This window comes from Porites lutea, chromosome 1 (assembly GCF_958299795.1).
Source record: "Porites lutea chromosome 1, jaPorLute2.1, whole genome shotgun sequence".
In the NCBI taxonomy this organism is placed as follows: Eukaryota; Metazoa; Cnidaria; class Anthozoa; order Scleractinia; family Poritidae; genus Porites; species Porites lutea.
Genome location: NC_133201.1, coordinates 40476476 through 40489564, shown reverse-complemented (window position 1 = coordinate 40489564; position 13089 = coordinate 40476476). Strand labels below are relative to the sequence as shown.

General features: G+C 38.6%; 1 protein-coding gene across 1 annotated transcript; it reads right to left on the bottom strand.

Annotated features, from left to right (window-relative positions):
* Positions 1-45: 45 nt before the first annotated feature.
* LOC140950581 (alkaline phosphatase-like) lies at positions 46-11035 on the bottom strand. Its single transcript, XM_073399824.1, has 8 exons — positions 10874-11035; positions 7595-7909; positions 5917-6162; positions 4385-4621; positions 4029-4169; positions 3248-3355; positions 2336-2620; positions 46-1420 (listed from the first exon to the last, which is right to left on the bottom strand). Exons 1-8 carry the CDS (start codon positions 10935-10937, stop codon positions 1194-1196), a joined length of 1623 nt encoding a protein of 540 aa, XP_073255925.1. The 5' UTR covers positions 10938-11035; the 3' UTR covers positions 46-1193.
* Between the last annotated feature and the right edge of the window lie 2054 nt (positions 11036-13089).

Below are 13089 nucleotides of genomic sequence, written 5' to 3'. Positions count from 1 at the left end.
TTTCGTTGTATCACGCTGCCCTTTGTTTTTCTGTTTCGTCAATCATTTTAGTTACGGCGGCGTTAATGCAAATCACAATGTAACGGGCTCGCTCAGCTTGGGTGAGATTCTGAGAGTGACTCTAGATTGCACAAGAATAGCGAAGGATTTCATGATGGTGAGTGAATTTTTGTCGAACGAAGGAGGAACGCAGACGCTTGCAAGTGACAAGAATAAGAAAGATCATAAACATCTACGAAGCAAACGTTTAAAACCAGTGGTCGATTATTGCCAGAAACAGAACGATCACAAGCAACGAATCTTTAAACATAAAACAAAAAAAAACGGACCGAAATCGTACAATCACGAATCACAGACTACGACCTTCTGAATTCCAGCAAGTAAACATGTGTTTCCTACGAGGTCTGCTAAGATGATTGACGGAACATGAAGCCCCAAAATTTGCAAAACGCACAGCGCGATACAACGAATTTCGCTGTAAGTAGCAGTATAGATGACGTTTTAGGTGCAGAGTGGTAGACTGGACTACGGTCTGTTAAATGGTTATCAAAATGTGTTTCATATTAGCTTTGAGGAAGAAAAACTGATTTAGTATCTTTTTCAGGCAAACGGTTTGTGATTTTGGATTCTATTCATCTTAAAGCAGTATACTGAGTTTTTCTAGTTAATGCTAAAATTAATCACCAAAAACTACAGATTGGAGGCCTTCGTTATTTGTGGTGTACATCGAAAAGAGTATATATAGACGTTTTCTTGTCAACTTGCTTTTGCAGTGTACGTCTGCTGTTTTGAGGGCCTACAGGGGCCCGCCTGCGATTATTCATATACACTCCTTATATACTGTCCTTTTCGTGGAACTGCGAGCAGGAAGCCATATTTTCTTGGCTACAAAACGCTTATGAAATGTACCTTGCTAAGGAAACAACAGCATGTGGAAGGAGATTATTGTATGAACAAGAATACATGCAATTGTTATTGCTATAGGCTATGCATATTAACAGACAGAACGTACACTTCAAAGTACGTATTACAAACTTGCCTTAGCTTACCTAGAGCTGATACATAACCGCTATAATTGGTCGCTTTCTATGCTATCATGATCATATGTTAATTTGTAATAAAAGTAATGAAACTGTAGTGTAGAAATAAAAAATGAACAACTGAAGGGGTAAAACAAACAGGTGGCAATTTCCTTAGAAAAACATTAACACCAATGCAAATGTCAAAATCAGACATTTTGTCTTAAGGACTTGAGTTTTACTAGAATCACTTTTGACTGGACCTCCCCTTGTCACGTGCTTATCACATGTCTCTTGTTTGCTGTCACTTAAACACAAGGCGTGGTCCATCACGTGGAAGATGTACTGCTGTTCCACAACACCATGAAATAAGTAGGCTCCAGGACCGTCCGCGTATATACCTGAAGTAGCGCAACGGAAAATTAGGTAAGACTTCAATGACCAGATGAAACAAAGAAAACTGCTAACTAAAGAAAGAATTATAATTCTGCATTGTGCCCGCCATTTTTCTTCAAGCTTTAAAGGTCACGAAGACTTATTGTTTATTAACCATTGTGCCTCATGTAAGGGAATCCAAGACAGTCTTGGACTCTGGACTCCACGCCATGGATTCCAGATTCCAGATACTTGATTCCACTCTTTGCGTTGGATTTTAATCATTAGTAGGATTCCGGATACCTTGAACTGTATTCCGGGGATAGGGAATACAACACTTGACGAAGTAACTTAAATTCAAGATCAAGAATCGAGTGGCAATAAATATTTCACATCGACTCTTTTTGCCTAAAAACGGTACTGGCTGAACTCACGAAACAAACAAACAGCTTGTATAAACAAGGAAGTTTTAAAAAGATACAGCCCTATTTGTGGAAATGATTTTCAGGTACAAGGACAAAATACACGGCTGTCAAGTAAAGCGAATAACATGCCTTAAAAACTAGCGAATACACTGCAGAGGATTCAGATTTATTCCAGGTCCACCGGGCCACGTTCTAAATAAAGTATTCGTGTACAGACGTTTCTATCAGAAATTAAGGTAACGTCTTAATGTCCTCTTTGTTATGATTGCCAGCACTGTTTATACTAAGAACGTGATTTACATGTAGCGAAGCCTAAGGGCAGAGCTCTCGTTTACACACTTATATTTACTTGAAAGGGTAAACCATTGCAAGGAAATTCATAAATCTAAGTCAAGATAGCAATGACGTTTTTCGAATTTGCCCCTGTCAAACTAATATATGAAACCTTATTTGATCTATTTTTTTGCTCAGTTTCCTAGAAATTTAATAGGAGTTTAAGACCCCTAAAACACTTACCTACGTCTTCAATTCCATGAGTTTCCTTGTACCTCATTACCGTCGCTTGTTGAAGGAAGTCTTTGTTAGTTGTGTCAACCCCTGTGAGATTTTCTCTGCTACCATTAACCCCTCCAAGTCCGTTGGCATATCCTAGAGTGGTGTAGGGTTTCTCATCACTGCCGAGGTGCGGTTTGTTATCGTAAATGTCCGTTACAAGACCAAAGATCGGATTTCCTCGTTTTGGGTAGCCACCAACAGTGAATACGTGTGAGTGGTCAGCGGTTGCAATGATAAGCGTGTCATCTGTGTGAGGGAAAATGATCTAATTTTAAAGCTCGCCAACAACTAACACGTACACGTTATTTGGTTAGGGAGAAGTAGACACCAGTTGTTGTTTTTTTGAGCAGGAATCTCATTAACGTCCTCAGGGATAAATAAACGCTGATGATTATAGCCGTAGGTCTATATCTCATAAGCAAAGTGCATTGGAACTTGATTAAGGTAAAGTCTTGTGCTATTTTAGGTGGTTTAAGCTGTTTAACCCGCCACGTACTATTTTGAGGCGGGCGAGCTTGACGTATTCATGCGCAACTTAATGAGATCCTTGCGCAAAAAAGGAGTAAACTATACTTCTATAGAGACTAGCGAGCAAGTAGATAAACAACAATCAAAACATAACGCAAAAATAACTCAATATGATCTGTATTGATAAATAAACTACCTAAAACAAAACAAAGTAAAAGTAGCTTTAAAAGAGTCGTGAAGTGAAAGAAATTCATGTTTCCATAACAACCTTGACTATGACCGATCAATTAAAAAATGGAAAGTTTTTTCACATTCGTGAATGCTCACGTTTTCATAAAGCAGCCGTAGAAGCAAAACGACAAAACCAACATTAAATATGATCTTGAAGGTATCATGTCAACCTACCCTTACTGATCATACTGACGGCCTTCTCAACGGCTTTTGCCATGGCAACAGCGTCATTTATCGCACGTGCTGCTTTTCCAGCGTGGTGGCCGTGATCCACACGAGCAGCTGAAAAAAATGAGATGAACAGACAATTATATAACCAAATAAATAAATAAACTGTATTGTTAACAGTAATTCCAGTCACGTTCTCTTAATATGAACGCAGGTAGATCACCCCCGATCTGTTCGTGTAGCCGTTGTTGTTATTGAAATCTATGACTGAAATCTGAGCATCAAACTTTAGTATATGGATTGAAAACAATTACAAATGAACATTAAATCGGCTATAATTTCGTCCAAAATATGGATTTGAACTTAACACTTCAATGAACGTTCACTGAAAGGAAATATTAATGCGATGTGCATGTATTTCGTCATTTCGAGTTGTGTTAAAGCTTTCTTTTGCGAGACAACTACTTGAAGTAGTCGAAAGAAGAAAAGGGAAGTAGGCAAAAATGACAGGCATCCGAAAATAGAATATTCTAACAGTTAGAACTGTCGCTAAACTAGACCAACACCCTTTAAATTCATAGGTTTACTTTTGCTGTTTGTAACGTTTGATATGATACTTGGGAAGTATATTTGTTGGAGAAGAGTTTTAATTTTGACGTTAACTTGTAATTTTTACAGTAAGCAATTAAATTCCATAGCGAAAAGGAAGCGTAAACGCCCCTTAGTGAAATAACAAGAAGTTAAATTGCGGAAATAACTTACAATGAATACAATAACTTCTAGTCACCTTCAACGAGAAGAAAATACCCTCTAGGGTTTTTCCTAAGTATCTGTATCGCTTTCCCTGTCATTTCTGCAATGGATGGTTCTCCAGCAGTATCATTTTCGCGATCGACCTCGTAATTCATGTGACTTGGCTCAAATAAACCTTAAAGGTAATAAGCAACATAAAAATTGTAAGTTGTAGGTTTACCCATTTTCTCTCCCCCCCCCCTCAAAAAAAAAAAAAAAAAATCCAGATTACGATACGTATTGCAGCGTCATCATGTTTGGAAAACCATGCGAAATGGAGAAGGAAAAAATCAGAAACATAATGACCTCTCTTATGATTATTGATATACAGTGTATGTAGAGAAACCTTACCCATCACATGGTTAGTCTTTTCCACGTCAATCTGGTCAAATGCTGTCTTGTTCCAAACATAAAGGGAGTTAGAGTGCTTGTTGACCCATTCATTGATAAGATTTCTTCCATCTAATCTCTCTCCAGTTTCCTTCGGGTATTCAGGGTCTGTGTCGTTTCGAGACATCATTTTCTCCCGTCCGCCCGCGAATACAACCTCCAGTCCATTGCCATGGGGGTAATCTACAAGTTGCTGGGCTGATTAAAGAAAAACAAAAAAGATAAAAGGATTAAAAATGACGCTTTGGAAAATGAGGATGTTAGAGATCAGTTGCAACTTCTTTTCTTCACTTGTTTGTTGTTGTTCTTTCTATTTTCGTTCTTTTTTTCTGGGGTCGCCAGCTTTGGTTTAGCTTTACAGTTCTTTTTGCTTCCGTTTATAACCTATATATATGTGCTTGCAAGCCCGGTGAAGGTGCATTAGTGTTTTGTGTCGGAGGGAAAAAGGCTCTCTTCGTATCAAATACACTTAGTGCAATTCTCGCAATCCAGCTTATGCTAACCGAAAAAATAAATTTTACTTTAAACAACACTAAGATGAGGTATTTGTTTCGTGATGGGTTCACCTGCAGAATGACTACTAAAGTAAATGTATGTGGATATTCACTTTTTTCTGAAATGATTATCTATTATTCAATTTTTTTTGTAGGATTGCTAAAGTCCATTTTCTTTCCTTTCAGTGGCATACAGTTTCTTTTTGAATATTGATTAGTGCTCGTCTTTGTCGAAGAAATATAAAGCCGCGATTTTTTTTGGTGTCATGCCAATAAACCATTTAAGGACGAAGAGAGGATAAGAATTTTTAAAAAAATAAATGAATAAATTTCTGCTGTAGGGAAAAGAACATCAAAGCCAAAGCGAAAAGTTGGCATGGCATTGATTTTATAGAAAGGCTTCCATATAACCTACATATAATCCATAGCTGTTCCAACAGTTTAGTTTTGTCGCCCCAAGTAAGGGAATTGAAGACTGTCCTGGATTCTGGATTCCATGCCGTGTATTCCGGATTCCAGGAACTGGATTCCAGTCTTTGTCAGTGGAATTTGGATTCTGGATTGCAATCGTTAGTGAGATTCCGGATTCCTTGATCTGTATTCCGGATTCCAAAGCCCAAGATTCCGGATCCACGAGCAAAATATTTCCAATATCCCGGATTCCCTTGCTAAGGAGGAACTTTGGGATAATCGTGACGTTCGGCGAAACTCACTGCTTGCATCCAATCGCCGGGGAAGTTCGATCTTCGCATGTTGGCGCAGTCGTGAGTTAAATTATGGGTGGGAGTTTTGAACGCTTGCCTAACCTAAGAGTTCGTCAAGCCGTTTCAAAGGCGTTCCACATGAAAACCGCGTCCACCTGGGACGACTCGCACGATCAAAACGACCCAGAAGATTGTGGAAACCAGGTAAGAAATTACTTTGTGTTCTCCTCAAGAATTGTTACTGAAATTCTTGAATAATTAAAGAAGATCACTGGACAATTATAATAGGTCTTACCAATGTCCGGGCAGTTTGTAGCGCCGTCCTTTGCGTCATCTAACTTATCTTTGTCACTCTCCCAGTCTCCGCTGACAGAGTGTGAATAAAGGGGCGCTACAGTCGCATGTGTAAGACGAGCGGTTGTTACGAACCCTGTTGACATCTTAGCTTTTTCTGCCAGTGTCAGGATGGAGACTAGCTTTTTATCCTCTGTTAGGCCGGCACAGTCCTTCCACTTTCCTCTCTCATCGATACCAATCAATTCTGAAAATGAATTTTATTATTTCTTAAATTTTAAGTTAAACAACAGCAAAAAAAGAACTGATTACCAAGGGCTTTCCATTGTTAGGATAGGCAGCTGAATTGAGGCGCACTTTTGAAGACTTCTTTTCAATAGTTTGTTAGTGATCTCTAACTAAAATATTCCGATTATGTTCATGAAAAGAAGAAAATTTTTTGCGAAGACTTAAAGCGTATAAGTTAGAGTTTATAATGTAAAGCTTTCTTGATTAAATATTTTCAGTTACAGATAATAACTGAACTACATGCCGTAAGAGGGTTTAGTAATATAAATACTTTGCATACTTGCTTTTAATGAAGTTCTTTGGTCCCTAATTTTACTGACGTGTAAACCTTAAAACGCTTCAAGAAAATTGCGATAATCTAAAAGGAAATTTCACAATGAGATAAATTAAAATTGAAATTAGAAGAGTAGCATTTAGATTAAATAAGGCATGTCTGAATGCATGGGTGTGATAGACACGATTTGCTTTGTTGGAAACTCCCATGAGGCATTTAGTTTACGTCTTCATCTTATATTATAGGTTGTCTCCCGCTTTTATAAGCAGCATATTATGGCGCTTATAAGCATTGGTAGAGCCTAGTTCACTCTTAGCTTGTCGTTCTCGTCATCCCACCTTCAAAGTTCAATCCGAATTCTCAATTCTATCAATTCTGAATAATAACGAAAAAAGTCATTGGTACTCTGAACTACAGTCCCAGGGGAAGCCGGGGAGCGGGTACTCTGGATTACAAGTGACGCGGATGATCGAATGGGGGCAAAAATCAAAACCAGAAAAATCCTTGGACAAAACATTATCTCCAAAAAATTTCCATGCCGAATTTCCGAGCCCTAAACATTTCCACAGGGCATTAAATAATATAACACGAAACATATTAAAAATAGGTTGAGTTTGATCGTCCGGGTGAACGTAGTCCTGAATAGGACTGTTGTTGTTGACAGTGACTGACGTTTCGACAACTTGTGCGGTAGTCATCTTTAGAGTCAAAGTCGTGAAGATGACTACCACACAGGCTGCCGAAACGTCAGTCACTGTCAACAACAACAGTCCTATTCAGGACTACGTTCACCAGGACGATCAAACTCAACCTACTTTTGAAATGACTCCTGGGTTCAAACCATTCACAGATAAAAATAAAAATAAAATTGAACTTGATTGTTCGCGTTTGTGTCTTCATCAATACTATTCGAAGTTGTCTCGCGGGCCTTACCCTACTTACATCAGGCCACCTGAAAAAATACTTGCCAGACTTTCCTACCCAAAAAAATCCTGGAATAGAAAATTTCAACCCCCCCCCCCCCCCAAAAAAAAATAAAATATCCCTCGATCGTCCCCGTCACTTAAAAGCCGGAGTTGCCCCGCCCTCCCAAGACTATAGTTGTATTAATGTTCACCTTGATTTGTCTTTACACCACACAAAAATGCAGTTGCGCAAGCACCCGAGTCAGCACTCTGTGAATTCACATTATAAGTCTTCGACTGGGCAGACCAAGGAAACTTCTCCCAGCTAAGCACGTGATCCTCTCCGTATCCGCGTTCCATCTGTCCTTCCAAGATACGTGCGGCTGTAACAGAGGTAATACCCATACCATCTCCGATAAAAAGTATCGTGTTTTTAGCTGTGGCCTTGTTTGGCTCCACTTTTAAATTGTTCTTTAGTAGCTGAACACCATCTTTGTACCACTTATTGGTTTGCTGATAATCGGCCTCTAATAATAGAAAGGTTCAATGAAAGAAAATTAAATACATTTAACACACAGAAACAACTGATTTGGAGTGTCTATCAGTGTTGCAGAAATGTACAAAAATGTGTGACGCACGTCCAAAGTCATTGTTTTACTTATTAAACCTGTTGTTTTGTTTTGCTTTGTTTGTGTTTTGACGTTTTTCTCGTCGCCATCGCGTTGTTGGGTCTTTGAAGTCCCTAAGGGTGGATTTCTACTGTCGCGTAATTTTCACGTGCGTACACAGGTAAATTTTACCCGCCTGAATAAAATAGAGGCAATGTTTGGAAGGTCGCGTGTTATCGTAAAAGTTGAATCTCGCCCAACTCACGTTTACGTACGACCTTTCATACATTGCCTCTACTATATATTCGCCCGTAAAATTTTATGGTGTAAAATTACGCGACAGTGGAAATCTACCCCAGCTGCCTAATTTCAAACCGAGAGGGGCTAGGTTGCGTCCATTTATTTTGGAATAAACCATACGAAATTCACCTAGTCGGAAAGAGCCATTCTGCTTAGAAGCATTCTCAAGTTCGGTGTTTATGGGGCCTATATTGAACGAGATATACAGCCATTCAAAGCCTTGAAAATTTAATAAGAAATATATAGACATCCCAACGGTTTCTCCCATACATCTCTTAGAAAAATTTTCAAGTTTTTAAATGGCTGTATCTTGTTCAGTATCAGCGCGATTGTTACCAGATTTAACATTTTTCCAAACCTCAATATGCTCTTTCTGATTATGTGGGTCTTGTGTTGTTTATCCCATATTACTGACTCATACCCAGCCATGAGCTCATTCTCTCTTGTCGCAGGGTACTGCCACGTGGGAACCGCCATTTTGAATTGGAAAAAAGCGGAGAAGTTGGGGAGTCAATATGACCACTGGCACAAAACTTAATCAGAGAAAGAAGAAACTGAGCGAGAAAGAAAATCTCTCTTTCCTTCTGTGAGCGATAATTCTGTGCCGTCTGGTCGTAATTGAAGGTACAATTTGGAGCTCAAGTAACTGGCAAAAGAAGGGATTGCGGTGTTGCTGGCGGCTAGGAGCGAGGAGAGACGCCGGTTCCATTCGTAATTAGTAATAGAAAAAAACTATACTACTAAATCTGATCTCGTTTGTTGTACTTTGTTGAGTTAAAGAGCTCCCTTAGTCGGAGATCTGTGGGACCGGCACTATGCGTCCGTTTAAGAGATTTGATGACCGTTTAATAATAGGGAGGTTCAATTAACGGGATTAAAGGCAGGGAACAGTGGGCACCACCTTTACGTGTTCGTCTTATAGAGGTGTTCGTTAAGATAGAGTTGAGCGTATTGCATGTCTCTCTTGGTCTGAAATAGTCTATTGTCATCCTCTAGTATCGATAGGTAACCTTATGTTTTTGTACAAAATTGCTCTGTTTGGAACGAAGGCGTAACAGTTGGAGCATGAGATGAATAGAATAAATTTTTTGTACGCTTTGCGGCTTCCTGAGGTTTCCTGCGGTTTCCTGGGTGGAAACAAAACTTGATCTTGATCGTTGCAAGCTCTCTATCCCTGCTTCTCGTTTTTACGTTTTCTTTCGCGTGCCGCAGCCACAATATTTTAGTCGCAGGCAATTCAGCAGGAGAACAACACAAACCGAAACCAGTAAATTGACAGAAGCAAATAAAGCTCTGCATTTCACCTCAGATGGCATGGGCAGCAATTTAAAGTTTTGATGATTCGTTTTACGATTCGTTGACGCAGATGACGAAAGGACTGAAACTGTGATTACCATGTTTGAAAATTCTGTAAAGATATCTAACTTTTGCACATGCCAGCTTGCTGTTTACGGCAACATAAACGCTTTCCACGCATTAATTGAACGGTCAATCAAACATTCAAAATAATCGTGTTTTAATGGTTTTCTTTCTGATTTTTTTTTGAGATCACTTCGTGCCGGGTAAATCTTGAAACAATTGTCATTTCCAATCTCGTTGAACGGTGGCCATAGCAATATTTTCCTCGAGTTCAAAGAACGACTGCTTATTACACGCATAGCAATGCGATACACTTTAATGTTCGAAGCCAACAGAACTAACCTCAAACAAATGAAGGAAAAAAACATCTATTTCGTGGCGTATGTAAACCTTGCAACGATTCCGACGTACTTGAAACTCTACTGATTAAGGGCCAGCTCCGAAACGTTTGGAGAGGAATCAATATCACTAAGACGGCACTTCTGTTCATTATTATTTTTTGCACAACATTCCCTTACAGAATTAACCTCATTTTGCTATATTTATGGTAATTAAATACCGGCTCACAGCCTTGTCATATTTGCTGAAACACTCATCACCTTACCCTCTTTTTGATATTGATATATGTGGATTCAAATATACTCATTTGAAAGTAAATGAAAGTCGTAACATTCAAGGGGAAGAGAGAGGAAAAGTCAATGGAGTTGCGTTAAATGGTATTATGTTGGTAAATCAAGTTATTCTCAGGCTTTCTTCTACTGACTGTTTAACAAACTTGGTGACAAAACAGTGATTATACACTGATAATGTTCGTCTTGCCTTCAAAAGACTGCAAAGGAAAAATCCGATGATTTGTATGTACTTCTCAGAACCAAGATTCTCTTTTTTGCCTTTATTTGTTTAAAGTTTTTTAACCGATTACCAGATTGTAATTCCACTGATTGACCCAAATCCTTCAAATACTGATCATGCGTGACTCCCTAGATCAGCCATAAACAAAACAACCTTGCCGAATCATGCAAAGTCTAAAGTTCTGAAAATATTGAGTTATATCTGGAAAATGCCTCAGCCATCGCCGTTACGGCCAAATTATGATTCTTATAGCTAGCCTAGCTTTTAATTTTAGTGATAGTTTAATGGAAGCGATCACTTTGTTACTTAGTCTACAAATATGCATATTGCCGCAACATCATTTTGTGAGAACAAATTATAAGCATAACATACCTGTACAAGTTGATTGCATCATGAAAAGGAGGCCAAGAGACTGAATGAAAAGAAGGAAGAACATTTTGTCTTTGTTGAACTCGGATTTCTGCTAGGGTAAGGATTGTTAAAAGGATACAGCTGCGCTAATCGGTAATCACATCAAGCACAGATCAGATACCACTGTACTGGTTTTAATGACCTACCGTAAGGTCACCTCTTCTAGGCCGGAAGCCTCGCGGCAGTACAACATTATGAAATAGGTTGATTTTTGTCGACGTCATTAAATTTCCCATGAGGAGAAGGCATCACACGATTTGACGTCAAACAGTCCCAAAGGGACAGAACCAAGTATCTGCTTTACAGTGTCTACATTATAGAGGTAGGGATTGTATGATTTTTGTCATTTCTGAGACCAAACGAACTGTCAGAGGTGTCAGTATTTTAAAGGGTTGCTATGTGCTAACACCATTATGAGCCATACAATGTTGCAAATATGTACAAAATTTTCAGTTCACAGGGTAAAAGAAAAGGAAGGTGCAAGGCTCTTTATACGTACTCAGTGTAGTTACCTTTACAGTTTCCCTTAACGGTGAACTAGACTTGCATTCCAAAAGATACTGCGTGAGTTGTGGGGTAGGGAGGGTGGAGGGAAAAGGAGGGTTGTGGAGTGGGGGCGAGGGTTAGTGGGGTTTGTACGCCTGACTCTTGCTCTGTAAAGTATAAAGAGAGTATAGCAGAATAGTCATGCTAATTATACTTCTCAATTTGAAGAAAAAGTGGCATGTCTTGGCGTGTCATTATACGTTACACTTGCGCAATGTTATTTGTTTATTTATTTTTTTGGAAAAAAAATGACACAGCACTTTGAAAAAAATTAAAACGAAATAACTTTACATCATTACATACTTATATGTATCTTAATGAAAGAATGGCAAAGAAGTCATTGTATCCGGGTATATATGATATACCCCTTCAGGGGCATCATGTCCTACGAGACCTAAGTGTTCTCTTTTATTGTTATGTTTTGCAAAATATCGTTACATAGCAACCCCCACCCAAAGGGGGTTACGACTGCTTTCTGTAGGGATTTACCTCCGGTAAATGATGAATGTAGACGCCTGGCAGTAAAAAGCCCAGGAGGGTGGATTTAATAGATAGGAGGCGTTTGAAAGAGAAAGGCGTCGTTTTACTATGACAAACTCTACCAAATTAATATGCTTGCGGTGAATATATCAACACAGTTTATAAATAGCAGACTATCCAGTCCAGTCCACTGATATGTTTATAGACCTGTTTTATCCTCTTAATACATAAATTAGAGGATTGCTAGTCGTGAAATTACAACTTCAAACATATGAAAGAAGCAGACAACTACCGTTTTCAGTATCCTTAGTTTGAACTTCACAATGATCAAGATGCATTGTGGAATGTGCCTACTCTATAAATATCAATCAAGCACGAAGCTAAATGTATTGAATGATTTTACTGTATATCACTATTTTGACCGAGTCTGATATTGAGTATTCAGGACAGGGTCTTGGGTTTTACATATCTACTGGATACTGAACTGAGCAGGGGCGCCTGGCGCAACGACGGTTTCCTTCTAAATACATTGAAAATACATTTTAGGTAATCCAGAGTACTTTTGAAACTTTTTAAATGCATTCTGAGGCTTGCTAAAAAAGCCTAGAGGGACTTCAGTCTTTATTACAAGGGCTTAGATGCAGTTTAATATAAGTGAGAATTTTTCTGATATGTACGTATACCTTTCTACGAATCAGAAAATCGCAGGGAATTTATTGAATATTGTACATGAACTGAATGAAATGGTCAACTATAAATTTTGACCAATTAACCCAATAAAGCACAAGTTTCAACTCCGCGGTATGATCAGTACCTTAACGCATGCGCACACTATTACCTCGGCAGTAATAATAATAACAATAATAGTAATTAAAATTTGTATTATAGCGCCCATCCAATCCTGCTCTAAGCGCGCGCTTTACACAACATTCGAAACAATTATTAATTAAAAATTAACATTCCAAAACAATTAAATAAATAATAAAATAGTACATGAATTAAAACTGAGATAAAAATGGCCATACTAACAATACTGATAAGCTTCACTAAAAAGATAAGTCTTAAGGAGAGATTTAAAAGTACTTAAATTGTCACATGAACGGGTGTTGTCAGCTAGACTGTTCCAAAGGTAGCGAAGGCGCTAGACCCAT

Bases quoted from the DNA above. Each gene is read 5' to 3' on its own strand.
- LOC140950581 (XM_073399824.1), bottom strand. From the start codon at position 10,937: ATGTTCTTCCTTCTTTTCATTCAGTCTCTTGGCCTCCTTTTCATGATG. The intron at 7,910-10,873 runs GTATGTTATGCT...TTCTATTATTAG, and splicing joins GATGCAATCAACTTGTACAG to AGGCCGATTATCAGCAAACC. The intron at 6,163-7,594 runs GTGAACATTAAT...ATTCATTTTCAG, and splicing joins TGGTGTAAAGACAAATCAAG to AATTGATTGGTATCGATGAG.